Genomic DNA, 16686 nt, shown 5'->3' with positions numbered 1-16686 from the left:
TCAGATTGGAGGCAGACAGACCAATGGTAGGGGCTTAACTGAGTGACATCAGACACTGATGTGAGTTGGACACAGTTTGACATGTAGGCAGCAGTACAGCACACAGCATATAGCACATGCATACACATTATACACAGAGAACACTATTACAGAAAGACATTAGACAGACAGAGGGAGAGAGAGAAGAGAACCCGTTTGTCTTGTAACAGTAACATTTGGGTTTAACTTTAAAAGGCTTTCGACAACCAGAACCTACTCTGCTAATGTCTGAATGTGTAGCGCCATCTACAGGACTAGTTACACTACTGACAGCATAGAAAGCCTAACTTAATTCCATTTTATGACTCTCAGTACACTGATTATATTGTCAAATCTTTAAGGGAGGCTGCTGGTCATACTGGTATCTGACCACTAGGTGGAAGCAGTGTTTATAAAGAGATCTGGTTTCCAAGATACATTTATCTCCTATTTACATTTACATTTAAGTCATTTAGCAGACGCTCTTATCCAGAGCGACTTACAAATTGATTCAACAACTCCAGCTCATGTGGGACTAAACACTGCTCTCTGTATCAGGGATTGTGTCACACGTTAAGTTCCGATACTACCCATAGTTGGTATCACAGTTCCAGCCCTGTGGCATCATCACCTTCCTGCCAACTAAGTCCTCTCACACACACACACCCCACCCTAGTCATTGGCACATAAACACCTCCCCCTCCTCCTTTAAGGGTGACAATGGTGTGTGTTTCCTTCTACCTGTTTAATACATCATCTGTAGATCACATTTCTGTCTTCTGTTGGATCTCCTAAGACATAGGTGATTACACACACACCACAGGGGGCTGGTGGCAGAATGGACTCGTGGTAATGACTGGAGCGGGATCAGTGGTATGGGATCACATGGTTTCCAGGTGTTTGATACCATTCCATTCACACAGTTCTGGATATTATTATGAGCTGTCCTCCCCTCAGCAGCCTCCTGTGGGGCTGCATGTGAGTTTTGCCAACACACACACACCTCATTGGGAGATTTGCCAACACACACACACCTCATTGGGAGATTTGCCAACACACACACACCTCATTGTGAGTTTTGCCAACACACACACGCCTCATTGTGAGTTTTGCCAACACACACACGCCTCATAGTGAGTTTTGCCAACACACACACACCTCATAGTGAGTTTTGCCAACACACACACACCTCATTGTGAGTTTTGCCAACACACACACACCTCATTGTGAGTTTTGCCAACACACACACCTCATTCTGAGTTTTGCCAACACACACACCTCATTCTGAGTTTTGCCAACACACACACACGCCTCGTGAGTTTTATCAACACACACACGCCTCATTGTGAGTTTTGCCAACACACACACGCCTCATTGTGAGTTTTGCCAACACACACACGCCTCATTGTGAGTTTTGCCAACACACACACGCCTCATTGTGAGTTTTGCTAACACACACACGCCTCATTGTGAGTTTTGCCAACACACACACGCCTCATTGTGAGTTTTGCTAACACACACACGCCTCATAGTGAGTTTTGCCAACACACACACGCCTCATTGGGAGTTTTGCCAACACACACACGCCTCATTGTGAGTTTTGCCAACACACACACGCCTCATTGTGAGTTTTGCCAACACACACACGCCTCATTGTGAGTTTTGCCAACACACACACGCCTCGTGAGTTTTGCCAACATACACACCTCATTCTGAGTTTTGCCAACACACACACGCCTCATTGTGAGTTTTGCCAACACATACACGCCTCATTGTGAGTTTTGCCAACACACACACGCCTCATTGTGAGTTTTGCCAACACACACACGCCTCATTGTGAGTTTTGCCAACACACACACGCCTCATTGTGAGTTTTGCCAACACACACACGCCTCATTGTGAGTTTTGCCAACACACACACGCCTCATTGTGAGTTTTGCCAACACACACACGCCTCATTATGAGTTTTGCCAACACACACACGCCTCATTGTGAGTTTTGCCAACACACACACGCCTCATTGTGAGTTTTGCCAACACACACACGCCTCATTGTGAGTTTTGCCAACACACACACGCCTCATTGTGAGTTTTGCCAACACACACACGCCTCGTGAGTTTTGCCAACATACACACCTCATTCTGAGTTTTGCCAACACACACACGCCTCATTGTGAGTTTTGCCAACACATACACGCCTCATTGTGAGTTTTGCCAACACACACACGCCTCATTGTGAGTTTTGCCAACACACACACGCCTCATTGTGAGTTTTGCCAACACACACACGCCTCATTGTGAGTTTTGCCAACACACACACGCCTCATTGTGAGTTTTGCCAACACACACACGCCTCATTGTGAGTTTTGCCAACACACACACGCCTCATTATGAGTTTTGCCAACACACACACGCCTCATTGTGAGTTTTGCCAACACACACACGCCTCATTGTGAGTTTTGCCAACACACACACGCCTCATTGTGAGTTTTGCCAACACACACACGCCTCATTGTGAGTTTTGCCAACACACACACGCCTCATTGGGAGCTGTGGACAGTGCTAGTAGCAGCACTATCTACTCTGGTGTGTGTGTGTGTTGGAGTTGAACATTTATGGATGTTGGTCAGTGAAGCTGGTGTTTCAGAAATAAAACATAACCACACTAGAAAAACAGAAATAATGTCTGAACCAAGTTTATTGTTTGTATTCCTGCCACTGTGTTTGACAGAGAAAGTTAGAGAGAAAGTTAGAGAGAGAGAGGTTTTGTGTTTGTCTTGACAGTTTGTATGTGTGCATTGCTTGTCTTTTGTCTGATCATATACTGTATACAGTACACTACGTGTGTGTGTGTGTGTGCTCACCCAGTGATGCTGTGCTAAGTGCCATGACTCCATAGTATGAGAAGGGTCCTGTCTCAAACTTCATGTTCTCGTTTCCAGCCTCCACCTCCACTCGGCCCTGAGGAATACATAGTAACGTACACAGTAACGTACACAGTAACGCACACAGTAACGCACACAGTAACGCACACAGTAACGTACACAGTAACGTACACAGTAACGCAAGCATTAACGTACGCAGTAACGTACACACACCCAGTGACCCAAATAAAGATAGGTACCCGCACACTGATGAGTACACCTGGAGTATGTGCAGTAAAACTTCAAGAGCATTCATCAGTGTGCAAGTACCTACCTTCATGTCATACACATGAACACACCCAGAGAGACATACAGTGTCTACTGTTTCAGTGTTGTGTGATCACTGATCGACCCACAAAGGCCGGAATCTTAACTACATTAATATTCCATGCATGATTTACACGGTCAAGTTAAGCCTGAGCATCTGATAGGATTTCTGCCCAGGATTATGGATTTATGGGATTATTATAACATGATAATTATGGATTCTTATTATTCTATTTCTACTGCTAGAGTGATGTCTGATCTATCTGCTACGTTTCTTTGAGCTCTCCTAACAGGGTAAAAGAAAACCCTGGCAATCTCATCAATATTATATCACAGTGCAGGTGTGCATGCTGAGGCTCCAGCGTCTCACTCTGAGGGTTTAATGTCAACACACCCTGGCTCAACACATCCCAATCAGGGTTCATTTTGGCAGCTATTCCTTTTAGTCTTTGTCACATTTTAGTCATTTCATCCTTCATTAGTTTTAGTTATTATCAGTCGACTAAAACTCTGGAGAATTGTTGTCTAGTTTTAGTCAAAGACATTTTAGTCACATAAAATCAGTGCATGTTTTTCCTATTAACTAATGAATATTTAGGCAACCTCTAACTTCCATCACGTTCACATTCAGATAGTCCAACTTGGCCTCGTATAAATTAGCTGGCAACATTGATATTGTGGCAGATTGTAACCAACGCCAGCCACAATTAACCACATAGGCTATAAAGCCTTGGCTACAGGTTAAACAATTAACAATTCAGATTTTCTTCCCATCATACCCGTCAGGGGGGGGGGGGGGGGGGGTAAGCGTTTCCAGAAATCCCAGAAGTATTGCTGTACTCCTAGTATAGCTATCGTTTTCCCCATAGGAAGAAACAGACACACGGCTGACTTTAAAAACAGCAGAGGGCAAAGGGCACACGGCTGACTTTAAAAACAGCAGAGGGCAAAGGGCACAGACACACGGCTGACTTTAAAACAGCAGAGGGCAAAGGGCACAGACACACGGCTGACTTTAAAAACAGCAGAGGGCAAAGGGCACAGACACACGGCTGACTTTAAAAACAGCAGAGGGCAAAGGGCACAGACACACGGTTGACTTTGAAAACAGCAGAGGGCAAAGGGCACAGACACACGGTTGACTTTAAAAACAGCAGAGGGCAAAGGGCACAGACACACGGTTGACTTTAAAAACAGCAGAGGGCAAAGGCACACGGTTGACTTTAAAAACAGCAGAGGGCAAAGGGCACAGACACACGGCTGACTTTAAAAACAGCAGAGGGCAAAGGGCACAGACACACGGCTGACTTTAAAAACAGCAGAGGGCAAAGGGCACAGACACACGGCTGACTTTAAAAACAGCAGAGGGCAAAGGGCACAGACACACGGCTGACTTTAAAAACAGCAGAGGGCAAAGGGCACAGACACACGGTTGACTTTAAAAACAGCAGAGGGCAAAGGGCACAGACACACGGCTGACTTTAAAAACAGCAGAGGGCAAAGGGCACACGGCTGACTTTAAAAACAGCAGAGGGCAAAGGGCACAGACACACGGCTGACTTTAAAACAGCAGAGGGCAAAGGGCACAGACACACGGCTGACTTTAAAAACAGCAGAGGGCAAAGGGCACAGACACACGGCTGACTTTAAAAACAGCAGAGGGCAAAGGGCACAGACACACGGTTGACTTTGAAAACAGCAGAGGGCAAAGGGCACAGACACACGGTTGACTTTAAAAACAGCAGAGGGCAAAGGGCACAGACACACGGTTGACTTTAAAAACAGCAGAGGGCAAAGGCACACGGTTGACTTTAAAAACAGCAGAGGGCAAAGGGCACAGACACACGGCTGACTTTAAAAACAGCAGAGGGCAAAGGGCACAGACACACGGCTGACTTTAAAAACAGCAGAGGGCAAAGGGCACAGACACACGGCTGACTTTAAAAACAGCAGAGGGCAAAGGGCACAGACACACGGCTGACTTTAAAAACAGCAGAGGGCAAAGGGCACAGACACACGGTTGACTTTAAAAACAGCAGAGGGCAAAGGGCACAGACACACGGCTGACTTTAAAAACAGCAGAGGGCAAAGGGCACACGGCTGACTTTAAAAACAGCAGAGGGCAAAGGGCACACGGCTGACTTTAAAACAGCAGAGGGCAAAGGGCACACGGCTGACTTTAAAACAGCAGAGGGCAAAGGGCACACCGCTGACTTTAAAACAGCAGAGGGCAAAGGGCACACGGCTGACTTTAAAACAGCAGAGGGCAAAGGACACACGGCTGACTTTAAAACAGCAGAGGGCAAAGGGCACACGGCTGACTTTAAAAACAGCAGAGGGCAAAGGACACACGGCTGACTGTAAAACAGCAGAGGGCAAAGGACACACGGCTGACTTTAAAAACAGCAGAGGGCTAAGACACACGGCTGACTTTAAAAACAGCAGAGGGCAAAGGGCACAGACACACGGCTGACTTTAAAAACAGCAGAGGGCACAGGGCACACGGCTGACTTTAAAACAGCAGAGGGAAAAGGGCACACGGCTGACTTTAAAAACAGCAGAGGGCACAGACACACGGCTGACTTTAAAAGAGCAGAGGGCAAAGGGCACACGGCTGACTTTAAAAACAGCAGAGGGCACAGGGCACACGGCTGACTTTAAAACAGCAGAGGGAAAAGGGCACACGGCTGACTTTAAAAACAGCAGAGGGCACAGACACACGGCTGACTTTAAAAACAGCAGAGGGCACAGACACACGGCTGACTTTAAAAACAGCAGAGGGCACAGACACACGGCTGACTTTAAAAACAGCAGAGGGCAAAGGGCACACGGCTGACTTTAAAAACAGCAGAGGGCAAAGGGCACACGGCTGACTTTAAAACAGCAGAGGGCAAAGGGCACACGGCTGACTTTAAAACAGCAGAGGGCAAAGGGCACACGGCTGACTTTAAAAACAGCAGAGGGCAAAGGGCACAGACACACGGCTGACTTTAAAACAGCAGAGGGCAAAGGGCACAGACACACGGCTGACTTTAAAAACAGCAGAGGGCAAAGGGCACAGACACACGGTTGACTTTGAAAACAGCAGAGGGCAAAGGGCACAGACACACGGTTGACTTTAAAAACAGCAGAGGGCAAAGGGCACAGACACACGGTTGACTTTAAAAACAGCAGAGGGCAAAGGGCACACGGTTGACTTTAAAAACAGCAGAGGGCAAAGGGCACAGACACACGGCTGACTTTAAAAACAGCAGAGGGCAAAGGGCACAGACACACGGCTGACTTTAAAAACAGCAGAGGGCAAAGGGCACAGACACACGGTTGACTTTAAAAACAGCAGAGGGCAAAGGGCACAGACACACGGCTGACTTTAAAAACAGCAGAGGGCAAAGGGCACACGGCTGACTTTAAAAACAGCAGAGGGCAAAGGACACACGGCTGACTTTAAAACAGCAGAGGGCAAAGGACACACGGCTGACTTTAAAAACAGCAGAGGGCAAAGACACACGGCTGACTTTAAAAACAGCAGAGGGCACAGACACACGGCTGACTTTAAAAACAGCAGAGGGCAAAGGGCACACGGCTGACTTTAAAAACAGCAGAGGGCAAAGGGCACAGACACACGGCTGACTTTAAAAACAGCAGAGGGCAAAGGGCACACGGCTGACTTTAAAAACAGCAGAGGGCACAGGGCACACGGCTGACTTTAAAACAGCAGAGGGAAAAGGGCACACGGCTGACTTTAAAAACAGCAGAGGGCAAAGGGCACACGGCTGACTTTAAAAACAGCAGAGGGCACAGGGCACACGGCTGACTTTAAAACAGCAGAGGGAAAAGGGCACACGGCTGACTTTAAAAACAGCAGAGGGCACAGACACACGGCTGACTTTAAAAGAGCAGAGGGCACAGACACACGGCTGACTTTAAAAACAGCAGAGGGCACAGACACACGGCTGACTTTAAAAACAGCAGAGGGCAAAGGGCACACGGCTGACTTTAAAAACAGCAGAGGGCACAGACACACGGCTGACTTTAAAAACAGCAGAGGGCAAAGGGCACACGGCTGACTTTAAAAACAGCAGAGGGCACAGACACACGGCTGACTTTAAAAACAGCAGAGGGCAAAGGGCACACGGCTGACTTTAAAAACAGCAGAGGGCAAAGGGCACACGGCTGACTTTAAAAACAGCAGAGGGCACAGGGCACACGGCTGACTTTAAAACAGCAGAGGGAAAAGGGCACAGACACACGGCTGACTTTAAAAACAGCAGAGGGCAAAGGGCACACGGCTGACTTTAAAAACAGCAGAGGGCACAGACACACGGCTGACTTTAAAAACAGCAGAGGGCAAAGGGCACACGGCTGACTTTAAAAACAGCAGAGGGCAAAGGGCACACGGCTGACTTTAAAAACAGCAGAGGGCACAGACACACGGCTGACTTTAAAAACAGCAGAGGGCAAAGACACACGGCTGACTTTAAAAACAGCAGAGGGCAAAGGGCACAGACACACGGCTGACTTTAAAAACAGCAGAGGGCACAGACACACGGCTGACTTTAAAAACAGCAGAGGGCACAGACACACGGCTGACTTTAAAAACAGCAGAGGGCAAAGGGCACACGGCTGACTTTAAAAACAGCAGAGGGCACAGACACACGGCTGACTTTAAAACAGCAGAGGGCAAAGGGCACACGGCTGACTTTAAAAACAGCAGAGGGCAAAGACACACGGCTGACTTTAAAAACAGCAGAGGGCAAAGGGCACACGGCTGACTTTAAAAACAGCAGAGGGCAAAGGGCACAGACACACGGCTGACTTTAAAAACAGCAGAGGGCAAAGGGCACACGGCTGACTTTAAAACAGCAGAGGGCACAGACACACGGCTGACTTTAAAACAGCAGAGGGCAAAGGGCACACGGCTGACTTTAAAACAGCAGAGGGCAAAGGACACACGGCTGACTTTAAAACAGCAGAGGGCAAAGGGCACACGGCTGACTTTAAAACAGCAGAGGGCAAAGGGCACACCGCTGACTTTAAAAACAGCAGAGGGCACAGGGCACACGGTTGACTTTAAAACAGCAGAGGGAAAAGGGCACACGGCTGACTTTAAAAACAGCAGAGGGCACAGACACACGGCTGACTTTAAAACAGCAGAGGGCAAAGGACACACGGCTGACTTTAAAACAGCAGAGGGCAAAGGACACACGGCTGACTTTAAAACAGCAGAGGGCAAAGGGCACACGGCTGACTTTAAAACAGCAGAGTGCAAAGGACACACGGCTGACTTTAAAAGAGCAGAGGGCAAAGGGCACACGGCTGACTTTAAAACAGCAGAGGGCAAAGGGCACACGGCTGACTTTAAAACAGCAGAGGGCAAAGGGTACAGACACACGGCTGACTTTAAAACAGCAGAGGGCAAAGGGCACACCGCTGACTTTAAAACAGCAGAGGGCAAAGGGTACAGACACACGGCTGACTTTAAAACAGCAGAGGGCAAAGGGCACACGGCTGACTTTAAAACAGCAGAGGGCAGAGAGAGAGGCAACACAGATGAATGAATAACACACAGCTTCTGGTGTGATCAAAGCAAAAATACCCTCCATGACAGAAAGAGAGAGGGTAAACATTGTTTCTAGTTGAGGTTAGTTAGAAGTGAAGGGTCCTGGCTTCGCATCAGTTCAAAAGATGGACAAGTGACTGAAGTGACCTCCTGGGAACTGTGCAGGAGAGACAGGCGGAACAGCTCAATCAGACCAACGAGAGGATTGCATGAAATATTCTGCATGAAATGAAAAGGGAGCTTCATGTCAAATGAACTGTCCATTAGTCTCATATGGTATTCTCCCTTCGTGACATTTTCATTGACTAAAATGAAAAGTCATTTGTAATGGGTATAATTTTTTCCAAGGGCATCTCATCTTGTTTTAGTCATAGTTTTAGTCAGGAAAAATAGGTTGTACAGTGATCCCATTGACCTCCTGGAGATGACCCCCCCACACACACACCTTCCTGAATGGTGGTACCAGAGCAGCTGTGCTCATGTTGCTGTCAGTGTATCTGCAGTGTCACCTTGTGTGTCAACAACAGAGCATCACACACACAGGGGGATTGGGTTCTGAGGGGAAAGCCTAGGTAAGTCTGTGTTGTGTTGATGTATTGTCTTTGGTGGATTGTGGTAGGCTATGGTATGTACACTGGTAGTGCTTTGACCTTGCTCAGAAAATAAACCCAAACCTCCCACACTGACAGGCGTGATGAAGTGACTGATGGGAAAACCAAGACTCGTTTAAGACTCATCGCCCTGATCTCTGCCCCAGGGTGATCTGGGTAATCCCCCCAGCGAAACAGCAGGCAGGGGGATTTGTAACCTTGGTCTGACTGCCACTAAGGGAGAAGTAATCCAGGCTGTGATTTAGTGATGTGCTCTGTGGGGCAGTGTGTATGTGTCTGTGGGCTTGGCATACACAGAAGGCTTTATCGGTCTGCAGTCAGAGGAGACTAATGTGTGTGTGTCTGCCTGATGTAGCACAGTGCCAACTAAAGCAGGAATGTGATTATTGTGTTAATGAGAATGACACTAAAGTGACTGTGTGAAGCGGTGAGCCTCTCCCTCTTTCTCTGCTTGTAGCGGTGAGCATATCCCTCTTTCTCTGTGTGTAGCTGTGAGCCTCTCCCTCTTTCTCGGTCTGTAGCGGTGAGCCTCTCCCTCTTTCTCTGTGTGTAGCGGTGAGCCTCTCCCTCTTTCTCTGTGTGTAGCTGTGAGCCTCTCCCTCTTTCTCGGTCTGTAGCGGTGAGCCTCTCCCTCTTTCTCGGTCTGTAGCGGTGAGCCTCTCCCTCTTTCTCTGTGTGTAGCTGTGAGCCTCTCCCTCTTTCTCGGTCTGTAGCGGTGAGCCTCTCCCTCTTTCTCGGTCTGTAGCGGTGAGCCTCTCCCTCTTTCTCGGTCTGTAGCGGTGAGCCTCTCCCTCTTTCTCGGTCTGTAGCTGTGAGCCTCTCCCTCTTTCTCGGTCTGTAGCGGTGAGCCTCTCCCTCTTTCTCGGTCTGTAGCGGTGAGCCTCTCCCTCTTTCTCGGTCTGTAGCGGTGAGCCTCTCCCTCTTTCTCTGTGTGTAGCTGTGAGCCTCTCCCTCTTTCTCTGTCTGTAGCTGTGAGCCTCTCCCTCTTTCTCTGTCTGTAGCTGTGAGTCTCTCCCTCTTTCTCTGTGTTTAGCTGTGAGCCTCTCCCTCTTTCTCTGTGTGTAGCGGTGAGCCTCTCCCTCTTTCTCTGTCTGTAGCTGTGAGCCTCTCCCTCTTTCTCGGTCTGTAGCTGTGAGCCTCTACCTCTTTCTCTGTGTGTAGCTGTGAGCCTCTCCCTCTTTCTCGGTCTGTAGCTGTGAGCCTCTCCCTCTTTCTCTGTGTTTAGCTGTGAGCCTCTCCCTCTTTCTCGGTCTGTAGCGGTGAGCCTCTCCCTCTTTCTCGGTCTGTAGCTGTGAGCCTCTCCCTCTTTCTCGGTCTGTAGCGGTGAGCCTCTCCCTCTTTCTCTGTCTGTAGCTGTGAGCCTCTCCCTCTTTCTCTGCGTGTAGCGGTGAGCCTCTCCCTCTTTCTCTGTCTGTAGCTGTGAGCCTCTCCCTCTTTCTCGGTCTGTAGCTGTGAGCCTCTACCTCTTTCTCTGTGTGTAGCTGTGAGCCTCTCCCTCTTTCTCGGTCTGTAGCTGTGAGCCTCTCCCTCTTTCTCTGTGTTTAGCTGTGAGCCTCTCCCTCTTTCTCGGTCTGTAGCGGTGAGCCTCTCCCTCTTTCTCGGTCTGTAGCGGTGAGCCTCTCCCTCTTTCTCGGTCTGTAGCTGTGAGCCTCTCCATCTTTCTCGGTCTGTAGCGGTGAGCCTCTCCCTCTTTCTCTGTCTGTAGCTGTGAGCCTCTCCCTCTTTCTCTGCGTGTAGCTGTGAGCCTCTCCCTCTTTCTCTGTCTGTAGCGGTGAGCCTCTCCCTCTTTCTCTGCGTTTAGCTGTGAGCCTCTCCCTCTTTCTCTGCGTGTAGCTGTGAGCCTCTCCCTCTTTCTCGGTCTGTAGCTGTGAGCCTCTCCCTCTTTCTCTGCGTTTAGCTGTGAGCCTCTCCCTCTTTCTCTGTCTGTAGCTGTGAGCCTCTCCCTCTTTCTCTGCGTGTAGCTGTGAGCCTCTCCCTCTTTCTCTGCGTGTAGCTGTGAGCCTCTCCCTCTTTCTCTGCGTTTAGCTGTGAGCCTCTCCCTCTTTCTCTGCGTTTAGCTGTGAGCCTCTCCCTCTTTCTCTGCGTGTAGCTGTGAGCCTCTCCCTCTTTCTCGGTCTGTAGCTGTGAGCCTCTCCCTCTTTCTCTGCGTTTAGCTGTGAGCCTCTCCCTCTTTCTCTGCGTTTAGCTGTGAGCCTCTCCCTCTTTCTCTGTCTGTAGCGGTGAGCCTCTCCCTCTTTCTCTGCGTTTAGCGGTGAGCCTCTCCCTCTTTCTCTGCGTTTAGCTGTGAGCCTCTCCCTCTTTCTCTGCGTTTAGCTGTGAGCCTCTCCCTCTTTCTCTGTCTGTAGCTGTGAGCCTCTCCCTCTTTCTCTGTCTGTAGCTGTGAGTCTCTCCCTCTTTCTCTGTGTGTAGCGGTGAGTATCTCCCTCTTTCTCGGTCTGTAGCTGTGAGCCTCTCCCTCTTCCCTCCAAGTCTCACTGTGTGCCTCATTTCTACCCCCCCCTCTCTGTGTGAGGCTCCCCCTCTCTCTCTCTCTCTCTGAGCCTCCCCCTCTATCTCTCCCTCTGTGCGAGCCTCCCTCTCTCTCCTGTGCGAGCCTCCCTCTCTCTCTCCTGTCTCTCTCCCTGTGCGAGCCTCCCTCTCTTTCTCTCCCTCTGTGCGAGCCTCCCTCTCTCTCTCCCTCCCTCTGTGCGAGCCTCCCTCCCTCTCCGTGCGAGCCTCTCCCTCTCTCTCTCTGTGCGAGCCTCCCCCTCTCTCCCTCTGTGCGAGCCTCCCCCTCTCTCCCTCTGTGCGAGCCTCCCTCTCTCTCTCCGTCTGTGCGAGCCTCCCTCCCTCTCCGTCTGTGCGAGCCTCCCTCCCTCTCCGTCTGTGCGAGCCTCCCTCCCTCTCCGTCTGTGCGAGCCTCCCTCCCTCTCCGTCTGTGCGAGCCTGCCTCCCTCTCTCTCTTCGTGCGAGCCTGCCTCCCTCTCTCTCTTCGTGCGAGCCTCCCTCCCTCTCTCTCTTCGTGCGAGCCTCCCTCCCTAATTCTCTCCGTGCGAGCCTCCCTCCCTCTCTCTCTCCGTGCGAGCCTCCCTCCCTCTCTCTCTCCGTGCGAGCCTCCCTCCCTCTCTCTCTCCGTGCGAGCCTCCCTCCCTCGCACTCTCCGTGCGAGCCTCCCTCCCTCGCACTCTCCGTGCGAGCCTCCCTCCCTCGCACTCTCCGTGCGAGCCTCCCTCCCTCGCACTCTCCGTGCGAGCCTCCCTCCCTCGCACTCTCCGTGCGAGCCTCCCTCCCTCGCACTCTCCGTGCGAGCCTCCCTCCCTCGCACTCTCCGTGCGAGCCTCCCTCCCTCGCACTCTCCGTGCGAGCCTCCCTCCCTCGCACTCTCCGTGCGAGCCTCCCTCCCTCGCACTCTCCGTGCGAGCCTCCCTCCCTCTCTCTCTCTCTCCGTGCGAGCCTCCCTCCCTCTCTCTCTCTCTCCGTGCGAGCCTCCCTCCCTCTCTCTCTCTCTCTCCGTGCGAGCCTCCCTCCCTCTCTCTCTCTCTGTGCGAGCCTCCCTCCCTCTCTCTCTCTCTCCGTGCGAGCCTCCCTCCCTCTCTCTCTCTCCGTGCGAGCCTCCCTCCCTCTCTCTCTCCGTGCGAGCCTCCCTCCCTCTCTCTCTCTCCGTGCGAGCCTCCCTCGCACTCTCCGTGCGAGCCTCCCTCCCTCTCTCTCTCTCTCTCCGTGCGAGCCTCCCTCCCTCGCACTCTCCGTGCGAGCCTCCCTCCCTCTCTCCGTGCGAGCCTCCCTCCCTCCCTCCCTCTCTCTCTCTCTCCGTGCGAGCCTCCCTCCCTCTCTCTCTCTCTCCGTGCGAGCCTCCCTCCCTCTCTCTCTCTCTCCGTGCGAGCCTCCCTCCCTCTCTCTCTCTCTCCGTGCGAGCCTCCCTCCCTCTCTCTCTCTCTCCGTGCGAGCCTCCCTCCCTCTCTCCCTCTCCGTGCGAGCCTCCCTCCCTCTCCGTGCGAGCCTCCCTCTCCGTGCGAGCCTCCCTCCCTCTCTCTCTCTCTCCGTGCGAGCCTCCCTCCCTCTCTCTCTCTGTGCGAGCCTCCCTCCCTCTCTCCCTCTCCGTGCGAGCCTCCCTCCCTCTCCGTGCGAGCCTCCCTCTCTCCCTCTCCGTGCGAGCCTCCCTCTCCCGCTCCGTGCGAGCCTCCCTCCCTCTCTCTCTCTCTCTCCGTGCGAGCCTCCCTCCCTCTCTCTCTCTCCGTGCGAGCCTCCCTCCCTCCCTCCCTCTCCGTGCGAGCCTCCCTCCCTCCCTCCCTCTCCGTGCGAGCCTCCCTCCCTCCCTCCCTCTCCGTGCGAGCCTCCCTCCCTCCCTCCCTCCCTCTCCGCGCGAGACTCCCTCCCTCTCCGTGCGAGCCTCCCTCCCTCCCTCTCTGTGCGAGCCTCCCTCCCTCCCTCTCTGTGCGAGCCTCCCTCCCTCCCTCTCTGTCCGAGCCTCCCTCCCTCCCTCTCTGTCCGAGCCTCCCTCCCTCTCTGTGCGAGCCTCCCTCCCTCTCTGTGCGAGCCTCCCTCCCTCTCTGTGCGAGCCTCCCTCCCTCTCTGTGCGAGCCTCCCTCCCTCTCTGTGCGAGCCTCCCTCCCTCTCTGTGCGAGCCTCCTTCTCTGTCTCTCTCTCTCTCTCCGTGCGAGCCTCTCTCTCTCTCCCTCTGTGCGACCCTCCTCTTTCTCTCCCTCGTGTGAGCCTCCCTCTCTCTCTGTGTGAGCCTCCCTCTTTCTCTCACTGTGTGAGCCTCCCTCTTTCTCTCACTGTGTGAGCCTCCCTCTTTCTCTCCGTCTGTGCGAGCCTCCCTTTCTCTCCCTCTGTGCGAGCCTGCCTCCCTCTCTGTGTGCGAGCCTGCCTCCCTCTCTGTGTGCGAGCCTGCCTCCCTCTCTGTGTGCGAGCCTGCCTCCCTCTCTGTGTGCGAGCCTGCCTCCCTCTCCGTCTGTGCGAGCCTGCCTCCCTCTCCGTCTGTGCGAGCCTGCCTCCCTCTCCGTCTGTGCGAGCCTGCCTCCCTCTCCGTCTGTGCGAGCCTGCCTCCCTCTCCGTCTGTGCGAGCCTGCCTCCCTCTCCGTCTGTGCGAGCCTGCCTCCCTCTCCGTCTGTGCGAGCCTGCCTCCCTCTCCGTCTGTGCGAGCCTGCCTCCCTCTCCGTCTGTGCGAGCCTGCCTCCCTCTCCGTCTGTGCGAGCCTGCCTCCCTCTCCGTCTGTGCGAGCCTGCCTCCCTCTCCGTCTGTGCGAGCCTGCCTCCCTCTCCGTCTGTGCGAGCCTGCCTCCCTCTCCGTCTGTGCGAGCCTGCCTCCCTCTCCGTCTGTGCGAGCCTGCCTCCCTCTCCGTCTGTGCGAGCCTGCCTCCCTCTCCGTCTGTGCGAGCCTGCCTCCCTCTCCGTCTGTGCGAGCCTGCCTCCCTCTCCGTCTGTGCGAGCCTGCCTCCCTCTCCGTCTGTGCGAGCCTGCCTCCCTCTCCGTCTGTGCGAGCCTGCCTCCCTCTCCGTCTGTGCGAGCCTGCCTCCCTCTCCGTCTGTGCGAGCCTGCCTCCCTCTCCGTCTGTGCGAGCCTGCCTCCCTCTCCGTCTGTGCGAGTCTCCCTCTTTCTCTTCGTCTGTGCGAGTCTCCCTCTTTCTCTTCGTCTGTGCGAGTCTCCCTCTTTCTCTTCGTCTGTGCGAGCCTCCCTCTTTCTCTTCGTCTGTGCGAGCCTCCCTCTTTCTCTTCCTGTGTGCGAGCCTCCCTCTCCCTCTGTGTGCGAGCCTCCCTCTCCCTCTGTGTGCGAGCCTCCCTCTCCCTCTGTGTGCGAGCCTCCCTCTCCCTCTGTGTGCGAGCCTCCCTCTCCCTCTGTGTGCGAGCCTCCCTCTCCCTCTGTGTGCGAGCCTCCCTCTCCCTCTGTGTGCGAGCCTCCCTCTCCCTCTGTGTGCGAGCCTCCCTCTCCCTCTGTGTGCGAGCCTCCCTCTCCCTCTGTGTGCGAGCCTCCCTCTCCCTCTGTGTGCGAGCCTCCCTCTCCCTCTGTGTGCGAGCCTCCCTCTCCCTCTGTGTGCGAGCCTCCCTCTCCCTCTGTGTGCGAGCCTCCCTCTCCCTCTGTGTGCGAGCCTCCCTCTCCCTCTGTGTGCGAGCCTCCCTCTCCCTCTGTGTGCGAGCCTCCCTCTCCCTCTGTGTGCGAGCCTCCCTCTCCCTCTGTGTGCGAGCCTCCCTCTCCCTCTCTGTGCGAGCCTCCCTCTCCCTCTCTGTGCGAGCCTCCCTCTCCCTCTCTGTGCGAGCCTCCCTCTCCCTCTCTGTGCGAGCCTCCCTCTCCCTCTCTGTGCGAGCCTCCCTCTCCCTCTCTGTGCGAGCCTCCCTCTCCCTCTCTGTGCGAGCCTCCCTCCCTCCCCCTCTGTGCGAGCCTCCCTCCCTCCCCCTCTGTGCGAGCCTCCCTCCCTCCCCCTCTGTGCGAGCCTCCCTCCCTCCCCCTCTGTGCGAGCCTCCCTCCCTCCCCCTCTGTGCGAGCCTCCCTCCCTCCCCCTCTGTGCGAGCCTCCCTCCCTCCCCCCTCTGTGCGAGCCTCCCTCCCTCCCCCTCTGTGCGAGCCTCCCTCCCTCCCCCTCTGTGCGAGCCTCCCCTCCCTCCCCCTCTGTGCGAGCCTCCCTCCCTCCCCCTCTGTGCGAGCCTCCCTCCCTCCCCCTCTGTGCGAGCCTCCCTCCCTCCCCCTCTGTGCGAGACTCCCTCCCTCTCCCCCTGCGTGCGAGCCTCCCTCCCTCTCCCCCTGCGTGCGAGCCTCCCTCCCTCTCCCCCTGCGTGCGAGCCTCCCTCCCTCTCCCCCTGCGTGCGAGCCTCCCTCCCTCTCCCCCTGCGTGCAGAGCTCCCTCCCTCTCCCCCTGCGTGCGAGCCTCCCTCCCTCTCCCCCTGCGTGCGAGCCTCCTCCCTCTCCCCCTGCGTGCGAGCCTCCCCTCCCCTCCTCCCCCCCTGCGTGCGAGCCTCCCTCCCTCTCCCCCTGCGTGCGAGCCTCCCTCCCTCTCCCCCTGCGTGCGAGCCTCCCTCCCTCTCCCTGCGTGCGAGCCTCCCTCCCTCTCCCCCTGCGTGCGAGCCTCCCTCCCTCTCCCCCTGCGTGCGAGCCTCCCTCCCTCTCCCCCTGCGTGCGAGCCTCCCTGTCTCTCCCCCTGCGTGCGAGCCTCCCTGTCTCTCCCCCTGCGTGCGAGCCTCCCTGTCTCTCCCTCTGCGTGCGAGCCTCCCTGTCTCTCCCTCTGCGTGCGAGCCTCCCTGTCTCTCCCTCTGCGTGCGAGCCTCCCTGTCTCTCCCTCTGCGTGCGAGCCTCCCTGTCTCTCCCTCTGCGTGCGAGCCTCCCTGTCTCTCCCTCT

At 54.5% G+C, this 16686-nt stretch overlaps 1 protein-coding gene across 2 annotated transcripts in view; it reads right to left on the bottom strand.

Moving 5' to 3' along the window:
* The window catches only part of LOC129818179 (metal transporter CNNM4), a 54218-nt gene that overhangs the window by 18161 nt on the left and 19371 nt on the right, over nucleotides 1-16686 (bottom strand). For both annotated transcript variants that reach the window (XM_055873855.1, XM_055873856.1), the window contains exon 5: nucleotides 2882-2978. In XM_055873855.1, the coding sequence (XP_055729830.1) occupies nucleotides 2882-2978 (97 nt within the window). The remainder of the gene's footprint in view (nucleotides 1-2881; nucleotides 2979-16686) is intronic.

The sequence above is a fragment of the Salvelinus fontinalis genome, chromosome 21 (genome assembly GCF_029448725.1).
Source record: "Salvelinus fontinalis isolate EN_2023a chromosome 21, ASM2944872v1, whole genome shotgun sequence".
Lineage (NCBI taxonomy): Eukaryota > Metazoa > Chordata > Actinopteri > Salmoniformes > Salmonidae > Salvelinus > Salvelinus fontinalis.
This window is presented reverse-complemented; position numbering and strand designations above follow the sequence as displayed.